The sequence below is a fragment of the Fopius arisanus genome, unplaced genomic scaffold (assembly GCF_000806365.1).
Source record: "Fopius arisanus strain USDA-PBARC FA_bdor unplaced genomic scaffold, ASM80636v1 scaffold00287, whole genome shotgun sequence".
Taxonomy (NCBI): Eukaryota; Metazoa; Arthropoda; class Insecta; order Hymenoptera; family Braconidae; genus Fopius; species Fopius arisanus.
This window is the reverse complement of record NW_011888026.1, coordinates 15,511-33,294: the sequence shown is the minus strand read 5'-3', so window position 1 is coordinate 33,294 and position 17,784 is coordinate 15,511. Positions and strand designations below refer to the sequence as shown.

General features: G+C 42.8%; 1 protein-coding gene across 2 annotated transcripts; it reads right to left on the bottom strand.

Annotated features, from left to right (window-relative positions):
* Positions 1 to 9,108: 9,108 nt before the first annotated feature.
* Positions 9,109 to 10,553, bottom strand: LOC105272794 (odorant receptor 22c-like). Of its 2 annotated transcripts, none has more exons than XM_011315020.1 (3): positions 10,407 to 10,553; positions 9,642 to 10,350; positions 9,109 to 9,543 (listed from the first exon to the last, which is right to left on the bottom strand). In XM_011315020.1, exons 1-3 carry the CDS (start codon positions 10,542 to 10,544, stop codon positions 9,203 to 9,205), a joined length of 1,188 nt encoding a protein of 395 aa, XP_011313322.1. In that variant the 5' UTR covers positions 10,545 to 10,553; the 3' UTR covers positions 9,109 to 9,202. The 2 variants fall into 2 exon arrangements, with proteins under 2 accessions (XP_011313322.1, XP_011313323.1); XM_011315021.1 differs by having other exon boundaries at positions 9,642 to 10,321.
* Positions 10,554 to 17,784: the final 7,231 nt, after the last annotated feature.

Below are 17,784 nucleotides of genomic sequence, written 5' to 3'. Positions count from 1 at the left end.
TTCTCGTTTGGACGCTTGACACTTAGCAACAAATCTAGTTGTTAGTTAATTTTAATTTTTGTGGAGCCATGTTAGAACAAAGGAAGAGACCACGGAGGATCTAGACGAATTTGGGAAATTTCTCGCTGTTATAGGACTTCATTGAGAAAGATTGGTGAGCTATGATATTATAAAAAAAGTGCTTATTGTAATTAAGAGTATCTTAGAATCTTTTATTCGTGTCAATGATCGAATGATTTATCCATGGCTTCTTTCAGTAGTAATTTTATGATTTGACTTTTGGATAAAGATTTATTAATGTAATGTTTGAGATTCAGTAAATTAATTTATTATATTGTTTCAAGAGCAGCGTAATTTAGTTTGAGAGAAACTCGGGAAGTTAAATGATTCTGTTTCACTTTATAAAACTTTATTAAATTACTTTGTAATGGCGCAATCTTTGATTTATTTTGAGAGATAAGAACCCGACCGTTTCAGAATCCAAGGACAGTAATTGGATCCCAGCCGCCACCGCGGTAGATATACTATCTTGTTATCTACTATCCTTATCATCATTTGTTATTCAAAAAAAAATTTTTTTTTTTTTGCCGTTTTCATAAAACGTCGTGGCGCCTGACTTTCATGTTGTTTTCAGTTCGGTTGCTGACGGCTACGCATATTTGTCTCTTCTTCCGCGCAGGACAAAATACGTCACAATATGTGCATATTGCGATGTAATTTCGGCAGGTTCATGGAACCCTCCATCCAACAGCTGGTCTTCTGGCACGAAAACATCCCAGAAATTAAATCATTTGACGGAGTGGCGACCGTCAGAAACTCCCGCCGCTTTCAGTCTCTATTGTCTAACCGCTCGGTACGAAGAGATTCAATTGTTGATCGAAGCTGAAACGGGATTTAGCAGAAATATTAAAAAAATAGATATCTAAATTTATGGAGGATTGGGTAGAAGAATTTTTAATCATTCCCAAAGACTCGATATAACAGAAAACAATTGGAAATATAATTAATAACCATCACCAATAATCACCTGAACATTAATTATGCGGTACTGGCGATAATCATAAATTAATTCGAAAAAGTTACTGTTGCCAAGTTAATTTAACATGAGAGTTTCTCTGAAGTTTATTATTTTACAGAACGAAAGCGATGAAAAAATTAATTAATTAATTAAAAAACAGTGAACATTATATTAGTAAAATATTGTAAACAACTGTGTCAGGAGACTAAATTGTTACAAGTGAAGAAAAGTCAAAATGTAATTGGAAAGTTTAAAAAGTTCAAAATAAATTTTTTTAAAATTATTGTAACGTAAAAATCGATAAGTCTACGTGGTCTCCAGCTCTAACAATGAAAAACAAGACGGACACAAATTTAAGACAAATAATTCCGACGTCATGAGGCCTTCAAGCATTACAATTGGAATAACACTGGGTGGTGAAAAACTATCGAAAATTCACGACACTGAAAAAGACAATGTAAAAGACGCAAAAAAATTCATTCTGTCAAGTAATTCAATTAATATGTCATTTAAGCCCAAGTCAAAATGACAACAAGAAATCGCATTTTTGAAAGAGAGACAATAAACGAGATTCACTGACCACAGCCGTCAGACATTCCACGATGAAAAAAGATTTCTAATAGTTCTGCGGGACCCCGGAGTTTAACAATTCAATGAAAACATCATAGAATTTCCGCCTACGTTATTTAAAAAAGTAGAGACAGATGTGACCACCACACTGGCCCCGAAATCCAATACATGCTACAAAACTTGTTAATTATCATCGAAGACCAAGTACAACCTCCAGCAGTACCAGAATTCCTAATGGCGTATCTCAAGCGTTTCAAAATGCAAAATTCGATACACGTCTGCTCTCCAGACCCGCCAACCGAGAAGTGATCTTTATGAAATACATAAACCACGCAACAACTGCTGAATGTAGCTAAAATATATGTTGCGTGGTAATCACATCATCAACCACCAATTCTAATCAATCAGTCCCTCGCGATAAGTATGATTAATTGAGAACGCATGCGCTCTTAATTCAGCAATGCTTTAGATAAATTTTTCTTGTAGCTATTAAATAAAAATACATTCTCAGCGCTGCGTAACTTAAATAAAATCAGTTACTGTGTTCGACGTTATGCTGTGTAACACTTTTCCCCCGACCTCGTCCCGGGAGGGTTGAGAATAGGTATTACCTTCGCCCATGCCCATGCTCGCATCCTAATTGTCCAACCGACTTAATGCGGGCGCGACTTTTTATGACGGCTGGTAAAGAGGGGGGGTGCTCTGTCTTATTCGAGGTCACCCAAACCTGAAAAAGCACTATCCAAAAAAAGGAGCACGAAAGGACAGGACAAAGGGGGTTGGAAGTCGTCCTCCCGACAACACAGAATCCTAAATCCATACGTGCTATAAATTACACCACTGTAATGTAAAACTACGCGCGAGAGGCTAAAGCCGATGACGAATAGAACGGCAGCGGGGGGGGGGGGGGACTCAAGATGCTAAGACGTGGAGAGAGAGCCAGGGTCAACAAATACGCGGATTTAATGACCTGTAAGAGAGACCGCGAAGTATTATGATGCATGGATCGGGACACCGAGAGCAGGCTTGTGGAAGCCGAGACGTGAAAACTAACCTTGAGAACTACCTAACCGAGAGCATGACGTACGACAGCGACAAGTGCCAGGAGGCCGAGAGCGGAGCGAAGAACTTACCCAAATCACACCATCGAGGGTACGGCGGATCCACTAGGGTAGCCCCGAAAAGAGAGAGCGTATCCCGGAAGAGTAGGACTCTCACCCGAAGAAGGTCGCGCGAGGGGAGTATTGCTCCCACCCCGAGACCGTTACTAGGGAGAGCGTAGCCCTCACCTAGAGAACGTAAAGACCAATGCAGAAGCATTGTGAGCCATCCAAGGGCTCGCAAGAGAGTTGCCAGTGGCCCGCACTGGGAGCGTTTAGTGAGTGGGCAGTGTGTTGGCATTGTGCCAAAGCCCCCCACTCTCGACTACAGCTGGGTGAACTGCCCTGTGCAGCCCTCGCCGCAGGGATGATATCCCCGGCATTAGCCTCTCCTGGAGCGCCCCCAATTTGAACGTCGCCACTGACCCCATCGAACAACCCCTTCGAAGGATCACCCGCTCGAATGCTCACCCCATCTAACATGGAGCGCCCATACGCCAGTTTGAGTTCTACGCTACATAGCAGGTAGCCGGGTAGGGGAGCTGGGGATCTTTCCACGTGTTCGCCCTGTGCTGTTGCCTGTCTTCAGACCTCCTAACACCCTAAGCACTGGGCGTCCAATCCTCACACTCTTCGACGATTGGAAGAATTCCCGGGTATGGTCGAGATAGCAGATAAGAGAACCGAAATATAGAGTTCGCAAAAAGCCCGCTACAACTGAAAAATTAACCACTCTCCGTTTATATATTATCCTTTATTTTATTGCTGAACATCAATCAGCCACGTGTCTCGCTAACTGCCTCACTTCCGTGATATCGACAACTGGGTTGGGGCTCCATCCACGACGATGTTTAGAAGCTATCCGCGAAGAGATGACAGAAGAGTCGATTACATTTCTTGGTCAGATGAAAATCTTCGATATTGCTCTCAGAAATGGAGCGCAGTGGTGCGTAAATCAATTTTTCCAACATAATAGAAAATAAAACTAATTAGCCTCATATCCTCTCTTATGACTCTCGCCATCGAAAGTGACTTCTTTTGGTGGAAGTGAACTAAATCGCGCGAAATGTTTTAATAAAGTAACGTGGTAAGATACCACGTTTCAATATAACCGTGCTTCATCCACAGTTTTCAAGAGGCGTGTAATGTCCAAAAATCTATAAATGAGTTTTCATACCAATTTCCTAATTATTCTCGTTAACAAAAATGCCACATCGCCAACAGGCAATCCAAAAAGTGCAGAATCAACGAGAAATATTCCAATATAAGGCCAGTGAACCCGATATTTCGACAGCGCAACACCTTGCAGGTGAATAATCCCCAATGCGAAATACAGCGCATCTGAAAGTGCTGAGCAAACAGGTCAATTCCCTCTAAAAAAAAAGGTGGGAAAATCACGCCATAATTTCCACCAATCAAAAATAAAATCGTGTATTGAGGAAGCACCGACGTACTCCCCAAAAATAAGACATGCCATCAGTCTTGAAGTAATCGTCGGACCGTTAATTTGACTTGGTGGAAATTACTCGCAAAATCGATCTGTTGCTTTCGGTCCCCGCAATCGGTAGTCTTTCTAATCAATTGTTATCGAGGGTGGCGCTTATTGAACATAATTCATAAACTAGCGACTATAAGTTGTACAGGGATACCGTATCCTAAAATCGAAATTAGTAGTGTTTCTTGCATTGTAAGAGGACTAATTATTCCGCTTCGTGATTGTGGACATTCTCACTCAAAACTTTTTCCAAAACTCTACCTAAAGTGTAAGTGAGTGGATGAAAGTGATTCATGAGCAAGTACTCATAATAGAATAAAAGAAGACTCTTATTTTGGTGAGGAAAAATCTCTGTGTCACCGAAGAATTCACAACCGAAAATTAAGGATTACTTCGATCATAAGAATCAGAAACCAGTAAGTCTAAAAACTTAAACACCTTCAACCCCTGTCCAAATCGCAAATACATGAACATTAGATACTCTATCAAGAAAAACATTCCAGGCATAAAATAATTCCTTCTTAGCATTTTTCTAAATCTATTAGTCAAAAACGAATTCAATTGTAAAATTTTCTATTGTAATTATCAACCAAAACGAAATTATAAACCATTACTGTTAATTGTCTCGGAATGATTTGGCAACTCCTCCCCCTTTTTCATTATCCATTTTAATGATCCCAATTTGGTTCCCAAAAATAATTGTATCCATTTAAACCACGGTAAGAGAAACAAATTACACTTTGCGTCCTCCAATAATTAATATTTTACTTATAATTCGAAATTGTTATTTTCCTAATTAATAAAATTCTAGCCCAAAAGTGTCCTTCGCCGCTGACACATTTCAGGACATTACAGGCGCAATAGTTAAAAAAGTAGCGTGGCAAAATACCACGTTTCAATATAACTGTGCTTCAGCCACAGTTTACAAGAGGCGCAGTAATTTAATTCATATGAGACCGGACGATAATACTGTGAGACGGTATTTAAAATCCGAGACATACGACGGCCTCGAAGAAGTTGGAGGTAATGATATTTTTCATGGTCTCAACTAGCAGTGTTTCAATAGCTTCACATATTGGATGAATGTAATTGTAATCATGACTCTACAAGTACAGCATTAGTTTTTAGAAGAGGGCGGCTGGCGGTTCGGACCATGAATCTACCAGCATTATGATATTTTTGTTCCAGGACTATTGAGAGGCATTGAAAGTGTCCATTATAGTATAGACAACATGTCGACTAATCAATGGCGAAAATGGCAAAAATTATTAAAAATTGCGGCCTCAAACATGATCGATTTAGCAATTGCCCCTCAGCAATTTCTAAATAGTTCCGAATAGCTCGAACTAGTTAAAAGCCCGAGAAACACAGTAAAAGTATGTGACGTGCATCAATTATGCGGGACCGAGAGACAGAGGGGGAACCGCGCCCAACTAAGACTCCACAAATTGTGGAGAAAACGAAAAGAAAAAAAAACATGTAATTAAATTAATAACCGAATTTCCGCGAATTTCCTTGGATCGGCCGGAGGTTAGGCCTAGTGTGGAGAGAATTGAGGGGAGGGTTCCAGTCGGGGAGGTTTTAGGGTAGGTGAAGGTTAGGGAATAAATCAGGGAGTGATTAATTATCGGAGAAATCGCGTCCGTCCTCCAATTGCGCCGTGAAGAGGGGTAATCAAAATTATCATCCGGCGTGGGCTGGAGGAACTCCGTTCGCGAAATCTTACCGGGATGAACCGTCCGGCTGCGAGTGCCAGCACCCGAAAGGGAGGAATCCGTAAGGTGTTTTCAAGTACGTTTAAGGGTGGGAAGTCAGTAGGGGTGTTACGACCAACACCCCACTGAATCGCCGATTGTGTTGGTCGCGTAGGGTGTGTCAGGAGAAATTTTATTGTCCACGGATCCCCGGGGAGCCAACCGGGAAGACTAGCGGCGATAATCGCGTTTAAAAGTAGAAATTAAGGGACGCCTTTTCCCCCATTCAAATTTCAATGGGAAGGTTTAGCGCACTGGGCGACACCGGCGCCGCCGCAGCTAATCTACCACAACTAACGTTCTGGCGAGGCAAGAGTTTTTGGCAGTTATCGCCAGGACGCGGAAGTGATAAGAGAGTTTTTCCACGAGGGAAGAACAGTACGCAATGGGAGGATCCCACTTCGGACACAAGTCCCGTGCCAAGGTGAGAGAATATTGTAATGAATTATCCCAGTCACCCCGATGACTGGAGACCCGTTTGTGATTCGGGAGTGATAAAATATCCCGTTCGATCAACGGATCGAACGGTGTCTTCCCGCCGTCGAGGCCATGGTTTATTCGGAAACTACAGCCGATCGCGTGTTGAGGATTCGTTCCTCCCCAGGGGACCGTCCCCATGGGAGTTTTGATGGTTATCGCGCGAAAATGCCGGTAAAAATCCCCGGGGAAACCGCCGAAAACACCACTGGAAGGTGAGGATTTTTCTCAGTTGGCCTTGAGCAGTATGCGTGCCGTCGAGGCTTTGGGTATTTCCCCTACTACGCTCCGCTTACCGTTGAGCGAGAACTCGGACTCAACGGCATTGGAAATTTCCGAAAAACAGAGATATCTCGGCCACCGTACGCGGTGAAGATCCCCAATTTTTGGAGGATGGGCGCGAGTTATCCCCCTCGGTGGTGGAGTTTATTCGGGCTCAATCGGTTGACTAGTTACCGCGCTGGGAAATTGAAAACGTTAAAAACTTATCCTCACACGCGCCGTACACGTTGAGCGTAGCGCTGTCTCTCTCGCGCGCTATCCCCATGTGTCTCTCTCTCTTTCAACGCCACTTTCAGGCCTTCTCCGAGGATTTTCTCGGTGGATTGCCCGTTTGGGCTATAATAATCAACCCTTCAATGGGTTATTACGATAATTCAAAGTACCGATCACCCCTTAAACTATCGATTAATAATTACTTTGGAGTTTCACGCGGGGTTGGAAAAATCCCGAACATCCCAAAGGTTTCGCCGAATCACGTAGAAGTTTTCTTTTCATGGTTTAAAATTGATAGCACTTAATTCTACGGGGCCTCCGAACCTTCTGGGGAATCCCGAGCATCGTCCGATGCCTCGCGGGGCTGATTAGGGGTTCCTTTTTTTTTGTTTGTACCGGTGACCTCGGTCAACTGGGGAGAATTCCATCCCATGGTAAAATCGCGGAATAAAACAGTTAGTTGAGGTGGATTACTAGAGCCTATTTTTTGTTTTTCCTATTGCTCTCATTTTTTTTGGGACATCTTTGCCCTTTTCCCCGAATACACCCCTCTCTCTACAACCTAGCATACTGAGCCGCGCAGGCATCCATTACCTCTCCCTTAACCCCTCCGCTGAGTTGGATTAAGTACGTTGAGAGTTCCGTCCTCGTTTTTCGTTAGGCTTAAGCTTCGAGTTGCTGATTCCTCGACTTTAGAAAATTAGCTGGCACCCAGCAACCTTTTCAGGCCCCGATTTTGGTCCGTTTTTTTTTGTATCGGCGAGGAGGCCGTAAAGAGGAAGGGCGAAGAAGACAGTCATTTCCGGTCATGAGAAAATGCCCCGTTACAAGTAGAACAAAAATCTGTGAAAATTCGATCATGGGAGAATACGTCGCGTCTCCAATTTTCGTCAAAATTTCGAGATCATCACCCCCCACTTTGAAAATCCAACGCCCGAATTCACACAATGAACTCTCATTAATAGTACTAAAAATTCAGTCGCCGAAATGTCGTAGAACCAAGTGGTTCCTTTCTTTTTAAGAATAATTTTGAGTCACGTTATCTGACGGATCGGACCACAGCCCCGGCTCCGATAGAAATTTCTGTTTGAATTACGACCGGTAGCTAAACCATCTTCTCCGTAACATTGATATTTTTCGGCGATACCAAGGCGTGTTTGATCGCTTCCTGTCATGTGGGAGATTTCCGACTTTTAAATATTCCCTTCTCTCTCTTTTTTTGTCGCTGAAACCCGTTAAAAATCAATTAGAGCTACTGCGGCGCCAAACGGTCTTTTCAAATATTTTTCAGCGCATGCGATCTTTGCTTCGAAGTTTGAACCATTAGATTTTGGAAATTCGGTTCGACAACTTTGTGAAACCGGTCGTGTGAACTTAAACTCAGTGTGGTGGAAAAACATAGAACCCCACTGTTCTGCAACCAAAATCGTGAGCCTAGAGAAAGACCGACAATCACATTAGGATAAAATTATTTTTCGAAGACTGTCAGGCAAACTGAAAGTAATTTTAAAGTATATTCCATCACCCCATCCTCATATTGAATCATTTGGATTATATCGAGTCAATTAAAAATCAACTAACCAGTCGAGAAAACCGCGGTTTCAAAAAATAAAGGTTCAAGGTGTAACTATTCAAGATTTGGTAAAATATACATATCAAGTGACATTAAACCGAATTTGCAGAATTAAATTCAATTCTCCATCCCAGAGATTTAAATTTCGTATTTCAGAAAGAAATATAATATCTATAAAAAACTAACACAGTAAAACTATGCAAACTAATCGGGAGTGAGTCCATGAGCATTACTCCGACTCAAAATTATGCTCATTTACAGTTACTTTGGAGGCGTAATCGTTTAATATAAAGTTATTTCCCAACCAGTAGTCCCCGATATTACACTGATGTGCATCCTTTCGATGGGACCGAAGGAGGCCTCCTGCCATCTTATGACATAGTGATCAGCCCTATTTGAATCATACCTATAATACAGTGTATGAATTTCTTCCCTTGAATATGTGATTGTTGTTTGTTATGGTAAACAATAAGTATTTTCTGCTCAACGTTGAGATTGTTGTCAAGAAATAGTCGGTGTTACAACATGCAAAATGTAATTACATTTTATCTAATTACTGACTTTATTAACACAAATAAAGTTGTTATTTTCTGATTCACTAAGGAGAAAAAAATCCTTCAATCATATCTGGGACACCTTGCTGAAAAGCAATATATCTTTCTTCCTCCCGCCATTCTATCAGAATCAATTTCGGTATTAAACAAGTCAAAAATATTGCTGTCATGTCAACATCAACTTAAGAACAGAGAAATATGAAAACATAAGCTTAGTCAAACGTTTAAAACTCTCATAATTCATAACAAAAACTCCACCGATTGTTAGGTAACAAAATGAATTATTACGCATGATCATAAATCCAATATCTTTAACAATGTCCATTGGCATATTGTACCATGGACATGCATATAAAATTGTCCTTGATTTGTCAGCTTGGGAGGAGAGCTTTTCTCCAACATAGCTATACATGAATAATCCTGTATAGCCAAGGCACATTCTCAGCACAAGGTTCAAAATATCGTTGTTCATGTTCTCATTCCTGACGTTAACAAGAATTGCAATCCCTGCAAAAAAAACCATAATTTATAATCTTTATTATTTTCATATTACTTATACATGTGACTCATATTCCAAATCCACTGAGACTAATATATTGAAATACCTGAAATGCAGATAACAGACATATTACTGAAAATGTCCGCAAAAATGATCAACTGAACTGCGTGGTTAAGTTCATTGCCCAGTACCAATAATTTATTATGTCGCTTCGAATATTCATTAATTCTGAATCGTTGATGAGTATGACTATCTTCATCACTTAAGTTTTCCAAACTTGCATTGAGTATTTCGAGCTGACAACAAATATGCAGCGCAGCAGCAATCATAAATGCATCACATCCGGTATAGAAGAAGACGATAACCCACAAACCGATGAACGTGGAAAAATAGTACACAAAGTATAAACTGGCAGGCATGGTCGAAGGAATCCAACAGGGAGGTCCTAATATAAGATTTCTCGTCGAGGAGTAATTGTTTTCGAATGAATCTACTGTGAAACATGGAAGTCGAGTGAGTGAAATTTCAAACACAATCATAGCTGCAGCACCAATTTGAGCAATATACGCTATACGTCCCCTCTGAGCATATTGGCTCATAATTTGACGAACACTTGTTTCTCGAGCATTAGCCCAGTCTAGCATTGCCAGCTGAATAATACGATATATACGATCTTTATGAACTGAAAATATCACAATCTTAATAGCTGTCCCCGTGAATCCCGTAATTCCACACCATGCTTCTATCAAATGGGTCGCTAATCCACAGTTACCATATCTGATTAATCTGTCCAGTAAAAAGACACAAGCGACGATCTGCATCACATTAGTTATTACATTTTCAATCGCTCTAATATTATGATATTCAATACCTGAGAGATGAGCAATAGTAAACGTCGTAGAAAAGGTAGAACTCCATTACATTGAGTTGGCCAGATGCCCAGAACTTGACAGCATACCTTCGAAAAACCCAGGGCATATTGCATATCCCTATTCCATTGTAACTGCATTTTTTTATCGCATCGTATTGGACCAATTATTTTAGAAATGTTCGTGTTTGAGAACAAACTATATGAGTGCTGCAGTGTGAGTTGTGATCTGCTGCTTTACCTGCTACTCGGTCTCGAGCAAATTTTCCTAAATTTATTATTTATTATTCCGATATTCATCCCGGACTATACGTCCATGAATTTGTCAGTATGAAATGCACATAATATTCGTGTAGGAATCAATTTTCATGAAAGAATAATTTTCAGATGATGGTTTATACACATGAAAATTGCAATGTGATGTTTTTGTCCATGAAGAGAAGCAAATTTTCAGTCTTCTGGTTTGTCAAAAAGGCTACCACAGAAAACATATGGGGAGTGCCACGGAGTGTCTGCGTGTACTCTTTTAGAGCTTATATTGCTGTAGAACAGCTCAACGCTCGGTATGGGGATAACAATATCAACATCTAATGAACCTGCGCCATTAGGTGCAAAAATAGAGATAGAGCACATGTGAATAATCATTCACAGTGACCGGAAGATCCGAGCAGTTTTCTATTCAAATCTCCCTTAAGTCCTAAATACGTGCATTTTCATGATTTCTATTTTCGGAAGTTCAAATTTTCAAAGTACTCTACGATTTAAAATTCAGCAGAAAGTCCAGCTACTACGTTAATAATGAGTTAGGTATTTAATTTTGGCTGAGTTCTATGCTCCGAGTGGTGTAATATATTGACTTTGTGTTATTGTTTCTTGAAAAGTCGTTGAGTCTGTTCAGGTCAGACGACCCAAATGCGATTTCAAAATCGCTCTATTCGAATACTAATTATGAATATGAACAAAAAATATGGCCTTCTGTAATTCCAATTTTTATCGTTCGTGATAGAACATACCAGTAATCCCGGTAGCCCAAACGTTTCAATAATCTATTGTGACGCGATATTTCCCTAAGCGACCGGAAATGCCCATCACCTTCGCCCTTCCTCCCTCTGGCCTCCTTGCCGATGGAAAAACTCAACTAAATTGGGACCTAAAAAGGTTCATCAGCAACTCGAAAACTTAAGTCTAGATTAAAACCGAAAAACGTATCACTAACCCGTTCTTATATCTAATTCAGCAAGGGGGTTGAGGGAGAGGTAACGGATGCCTGCGCTGCTCAGTATGCTAGGTTGTGGAGAGAGGGGTAGATTCGGGGAAAAGGGCGAAAATGTTCAAAAAATAATTTCTCAAAACGGTACTAACGTTTCTAAAACTAACTAATTTTTATTGAATCGAACCCGAACACGGATGTCGGAAATCTCCCAGTTGACCGCAGCCAACGGTATGTAACGCACCCGCTATGGCGCTAATTTCCAAAAAGAAGAAAAGAAGTAACCCCATTTAAGTCCGCGAGGCACCGGAGGGTGCTCGGGATTTCTCTGAAAAGTCAGGACCCTGTTTAAATAATTAACTGTAAATTTTTCCCACAGAAAACCTCCCCATAATTCCACGAGTCCTCAGGAGAGGCTCGGGACTTTCCCAAAAAGCTCGGGCCCCATAGAATGGCTAATAATAAATTTTTCCCATGGAGGAATTATAAATTCTAACACCACGTAATTCCGCGGGCCCTCGGGAAAGGTCCGGGATTAATCCCCAAAAAACAGAATTAAATTAATTACATGTGAAAGTTTTAATATCGCCGAGAAAATCCGCGGAGAGCCTGGAAGAGGGGATACGGGAGAGCGAGAGAGATGGACGATAATGTGCGAGAGAGATCGCACTACGCCCAACGCGCGCGACACGCGTTGGAAAATTTTCCGACGGATAAAAATTCGCGACGCCTCAATGCCTCCACCGATCGTCATCGGATAAACTCCACCGGTGAGGGGGAATATTCGCGAACATCCTCCCAAAATTGGGGAACTCCACTATGCAAGAGGATCGCAATATCTCCGTTTTAAGGAAACGGGATTTTCTCAGCACCGTTGTGCTGGAATTCACGCTCAACGATGAGCGGAGCGGAGTGGGGGAAAACACTCGAAGCCTCGACGGCATGGACACCCCTCAAGGTTACCCGAGTAAATTCCTCACGTTTCCACGGGGTTTTTCAACGGTTTCCCCCGGGATTTTCACACGTTTTCTTGCGCGATATGCCCCAAAACCTCCACAGGGACGGCCTTGTGGGATGAATAATCCTCCACACGCGATCAGCCATGGTTTTCGGATAAACCATGGCCGACAAAACACTAGCGGGCACTTCAACGGAGGGAAACACCGTTCGATCGGTCGATCGAACAGGATTAATTCACTCGCGAACCGAATTAAATATGCGATCTCAGAGTAACCGGTGTTACTGGGATGAAACAAAAGAAATTTCCTCCCCTTTCCAGGCGATTTCCGGATCGGATGGGATCCTCCCATTGTCTTCTCCTTGCCTTTCTTTCTTTCTCTGGGGAAAACTCGTTCGTTGGCTCTTACGTCCTGGCGATAACTGCCAAAATATGGCGGAACTCGTGTCTCGCCGGAACGTTAGTTCCGGTGGATTGAACGCGACGGCGCTAATTGTCCTGACGCGCTAATTTCTCCCCATTCAAATTTGAATGGGGGAATCGAATTTTTAATAATTAACCCAACTACCCTAACTATCGTGGCTGGTCTTTCCCGGTTGTTTCCCCCGGGGATTCGTGGACACTCTAACCCTAAATAACTCAACCTAAGACGGCAATTCGGGGAGGTGTCAGTCGTACCACCCCCACCGACCTTCCAACACTAACCCGTAAATAAGATTCCTCACGAATCCCTCTTTCAGGAGTGCTGGCACTCGCAGCCAGACGGTTCATCCCGGGAAGATTTCGCGAACGGAATAACCCCCAAGTCTACGTCGGATGATAATTTCATATTATCCCTCTTGGCGACGAGATTGAGGGCCGACACGATTTCCCACCTTAATTGCTAATCCCGAAATCCTAAACTTTCCTTAATAAATCTCCAATTTCCTGCTGATTCGGCAGAGAATAACCCTTGTAATTTTTCCCACCGTAAATTCCCCTAAAATTCCCTAATCTCCTGCTAATTCCGGAATTAGCAGGGAAAATCCTAAAACTTTAAACCGCCTTAGTGTAGCCTCAGGGCTGTCCGGGAAAATCGCGAGACCGTAATTTTATTTTATTTTAGTTGTGGTTATTTATTTTAATTTTTCTCCACGGTGTGGGATTCGCGGATTGGGCGCGGCTCTCTCTCTCAAACAAAAAAAAACGATGCACGTCACACTATAACAGCTCAATAAAATATGTTACTGAAATGTTTTTGTTTTGAGACGATTTCATTTTAATGAGCCCGTTAATTTGGCTGGACTAGAAGTTGCTCTTTGGGACCGCCAACATAAATGATACTCGAGGTGGCTGAGTGGGGTGGGTGCTCGTTTTCTTTCGAGAAATCGAAAAATAAAAAACAATAAGAAAAAAGTTCATACAATAACTTTCTTAATATTTTTTTAATTGACCAATTAAGAAATATTTTCCATCATACCTAGACGGAAAGTTTGATTTTACTCCCGAATTACTGACGGGAAGAAAGTAGCTTATTCAATCCCTTAGATTTCTGTTGTTTCTGAGGATATTCGGGATGACATAACCCTCATTCTTTCGCTCATTCAGGAAGAAAAATCGAACTTTTCCGCTTAGTGATGACGGAAAGAACAATGGGCACCGAGAAAGGAAAACAGGACACTCAACCCCGCATGTTTCCCACTCTCGGCTTCGCCTCAGGTCGGTAATATACACGCGGGTTAGATTGAGCTGTTTTCCTCCTTTGGCGCACAATATACTATTTATAATTGGAATGTATTGACGTATTCATTCAACCATGGAAGTAGGACATTATTTAGAACACAAATTCCTAAATCAGTTTTTTCACCTCATCAGTAAGAGAGTTCTATTCAAAAATACCATCATGAGGTATTAAACAGTAAGCTATCGTTGTATTAGGGGGAATTTTTGTTAATTTAAACGCCCGTCGAATGTTCACTGGTAGGATGTCGTTAGCGTCTGCGACTCTGAGCCCCGTTAGGCCTTTCCAGGCAACCCAGGGCGGTTCTCTTACCCTCGGGTACTGCTACTGGTGGCAAGGTCATACTCGCCTGCGACTTCGCTAGGATTCCTCAGGACCTGGAACGCTAAGAGGCTGATCTGACCGAGGTGGATATCTTACCGTCCACCTTACTACCACCCACGCTCTCGGCTTCCAATTACCACGTAACGTCGCAAGCCACCGTCCCTGGCTACTGAAGATAGCGGCGCATGTCGGATCGACAGGAGTTCATTCGACTTCAGACTCACGGGCCACACACAATCACCTCTTTCTTCCATGTTCAGATACACTTCGGAAACACACAGGTCGTCACCCCATGCTCCGAAGCGAGACATGAGATTTTGCGGGAGATGCCGGAGCACGGTTTGTTCAGCGGCGTTGAATGATGCTTTGCAGTACTGGACAGTTTGTGGTTGCGAGCCAAGACAAGCTTACCGAACTCGCACACACCCCTCCGTCAGTGCAAATTATAGGCTTGCGCTTGCCGATCATTGGCTTCCACCAATGCATGCGTAAAGGCTAGTCGCAGGGTGTCATGGCGCTTGATGCACTCGACCCAGGCTTCTGTCGGGGTCTCTTCTACCTCTACATCATCCTCTATTGGTCGTCGCAGCGAATTGACTGGCTCGGACTGTTGCCCGAGATTGACGAAAGCCGGGGTAGCCTTCAGCGACCTATGATGGGTTCCGTTGTATGCAAATCTGATTGCATGCAAGTGACAGTCCCAGTCCCGGTGGTGTGTCTCGACAAACGCGCGTATCATCGCTTTCAGCGAGCTATTCACTCTTTCGCTGGCGTTCGTCTGGGGATGATACGTGGGTGTCATGTGGTGCTTCATATTAGTGGAAGCAGCCAACGCCTTCAAGTCCTTGTTTACGAGCTGGCTTTCATTATCCGCCAGTAGTCCCCGTGGAGTACCCCATCGATAGATGATGTCTTTCTGCAGGGCCGTTCGGATTGTGGTTCCGGTCGCTTTGTGCAACTGACAAACCTCTATCCACTTCGTAAAGAAGTTTTGGATAAACACGATATATTGGCTTCCCGATTTACTCTTTGGCAGCGGGCCCATAAAATCCACCGATATCCAGGACCAGAGCTTTTCTATTGCTCCAGGCCCCCTTTGCCGCATCGGGGTTCGTTGCAGCACTTTGCAGCGCTGGCATTCGTGACAAGTACTGACGTACGCCATGATATCCTCAAATATCCCCGGCCAATAATATTGCTTGGCGAGACATTGGCAGATTTTATCGATACCTTGGTGTCCGGCCGACGGTAGATCATGGCATTACTTCAAGGCTGCCCGTCTCATCTCTTGAGGGAGGACTAGCCTCCACTTCTTGAGGTCCGTGTTGTCCACCGAAGCGATTGTGCTCGGTCTCCGGTGGTACAATCAGTCTTTCGATAGCTTCCAGGTGGGGAATTTTTCAGAGATCCTTTGTGCGTCTCGACAACGCCGGAGTTATCGTTTATCCTCGGTCTCCAAGGCCATCGTGAATACTTCCGTGGCTCCTTGCGGGTCTCGCGACAAGCCGTCGGGCACGTGGTGGAGAGGACCTTTCCTGTAGACGATTTTATAATCGGACTCCAGTAGCCGAAGATTCCATCTGCCTAGCATTCCGGCGGGGTCCTTCATATTATGAAGCCACCTTAAGGCGCGATGGTCCGTGATGACTGTAATACGGTAACCCTTCAGGTAATAACGGAACTTCATAAGTGCCTATACCATGGCCAAGCATTCATGCTCAGATACCGTATACCTCTGTTCCGGGCTCGTTAAAGACGGCCAGCGTAGACTATTACCTTCTCTTGTCCGTCCTGAACTTGCGTGAGGGTGGCACCTAGATCGAAACTGGTGGCATCCGTTTGCAGGGTGAGACGCAGTGCGATGCCTGGGCAAGCAACGGTCGGTAATGAGGCATTTTACCTGCTCCAGTACTAATTAGGTAAACTTAAATTATTATTTTATTGTTATATTTTTTTACGGGTTAGAACCCTGAGTCATTGACCAATCGACAATTCGACAGTGAACAGAACACAGGTAAATTCACCTCTAACCCAAGAATATCAATTCAAGTACAACTTCCATATGGAATTCGCATCACGCTTAGCATAATCCAGAAACCACTACGAGGATGTGGTGATGCTTCGGTCCTCGGAAACACGACCTAACATCCCAAGCAACCTATCCAGATTATGCAGTTTCGAAGAATGGCCTGCAATTACCTCTTCCCCCTTCTTGGGATAATTCTAAATTTTATATATTAAGAATTGAGAATTGCTGTTTTTTCTCATTACCAATATTTCATTCTGAGCTCTCCAAAGACGGGCTTACATGTTTTTCGAATAACTCCATCCCGATTTCATGTACGGAAGACCAGCCAACCCCCTAATCCCAGCGTGACCCGGGTGTCTGGAGTGGCTGAAATCCCCCAAATTTAATTTAATCGAGACAACGTTCTTTTTAAGCCCTAATTGGTACGCGAACAACGAAATAGTTTCAATTACACGTCCTTGCTCTCAACTTTTTGAAAAAATCATGCGAATTTCTCGATTGTTATGATTGGATTTTTTTTGAATTATTTCAAATTATTTTTATTCTTAAGTTAAATTATAATTATGAGGGTCGCAGTAGTTCCCGAGAATGTTAAAGAAGTTGTTAACCCGATCAGGCATTGGAGTAGAGTAGGTGAACATAAAGTTACTAATTCGTGATCCAACCCCCCGTCCTCCATATTTCTCCATATTTCGGCACTAGTCGTCGGAATTCCCTCCACGCTCGTTCGACCCTTTGGATGTGAGCTGCATTGGTCCAATTCACATGTGGGAATCTCTGGTTGATCCTCACATGTTGTTAATCATGTAGTGCCAATCCCACATATCCAGACCAGCAATCATTATTAATCACTGAGCCACGTTTCACATATTTTTGGATATTTGAGATAAGCATGTCGGTTGTTCGATCCGGGATCACGGTAAGTAGTAATCGCGCAGTAATTCTTTCTCTTAGGCCGAACACCCATTGCTGACGTACCGCACGTGATAGTCGTAACTTCTTAACCCCCCCCCCCAACTTCATTCATCGGCTTCTATGTGGACATTTTTCCCCCCTATCTTATGTTTATTGCAGTCCGCGACCCATTGACTAATACCGCGTTAATCCGGATTATTATTTTCCGCACTGTCCTTATGGAAA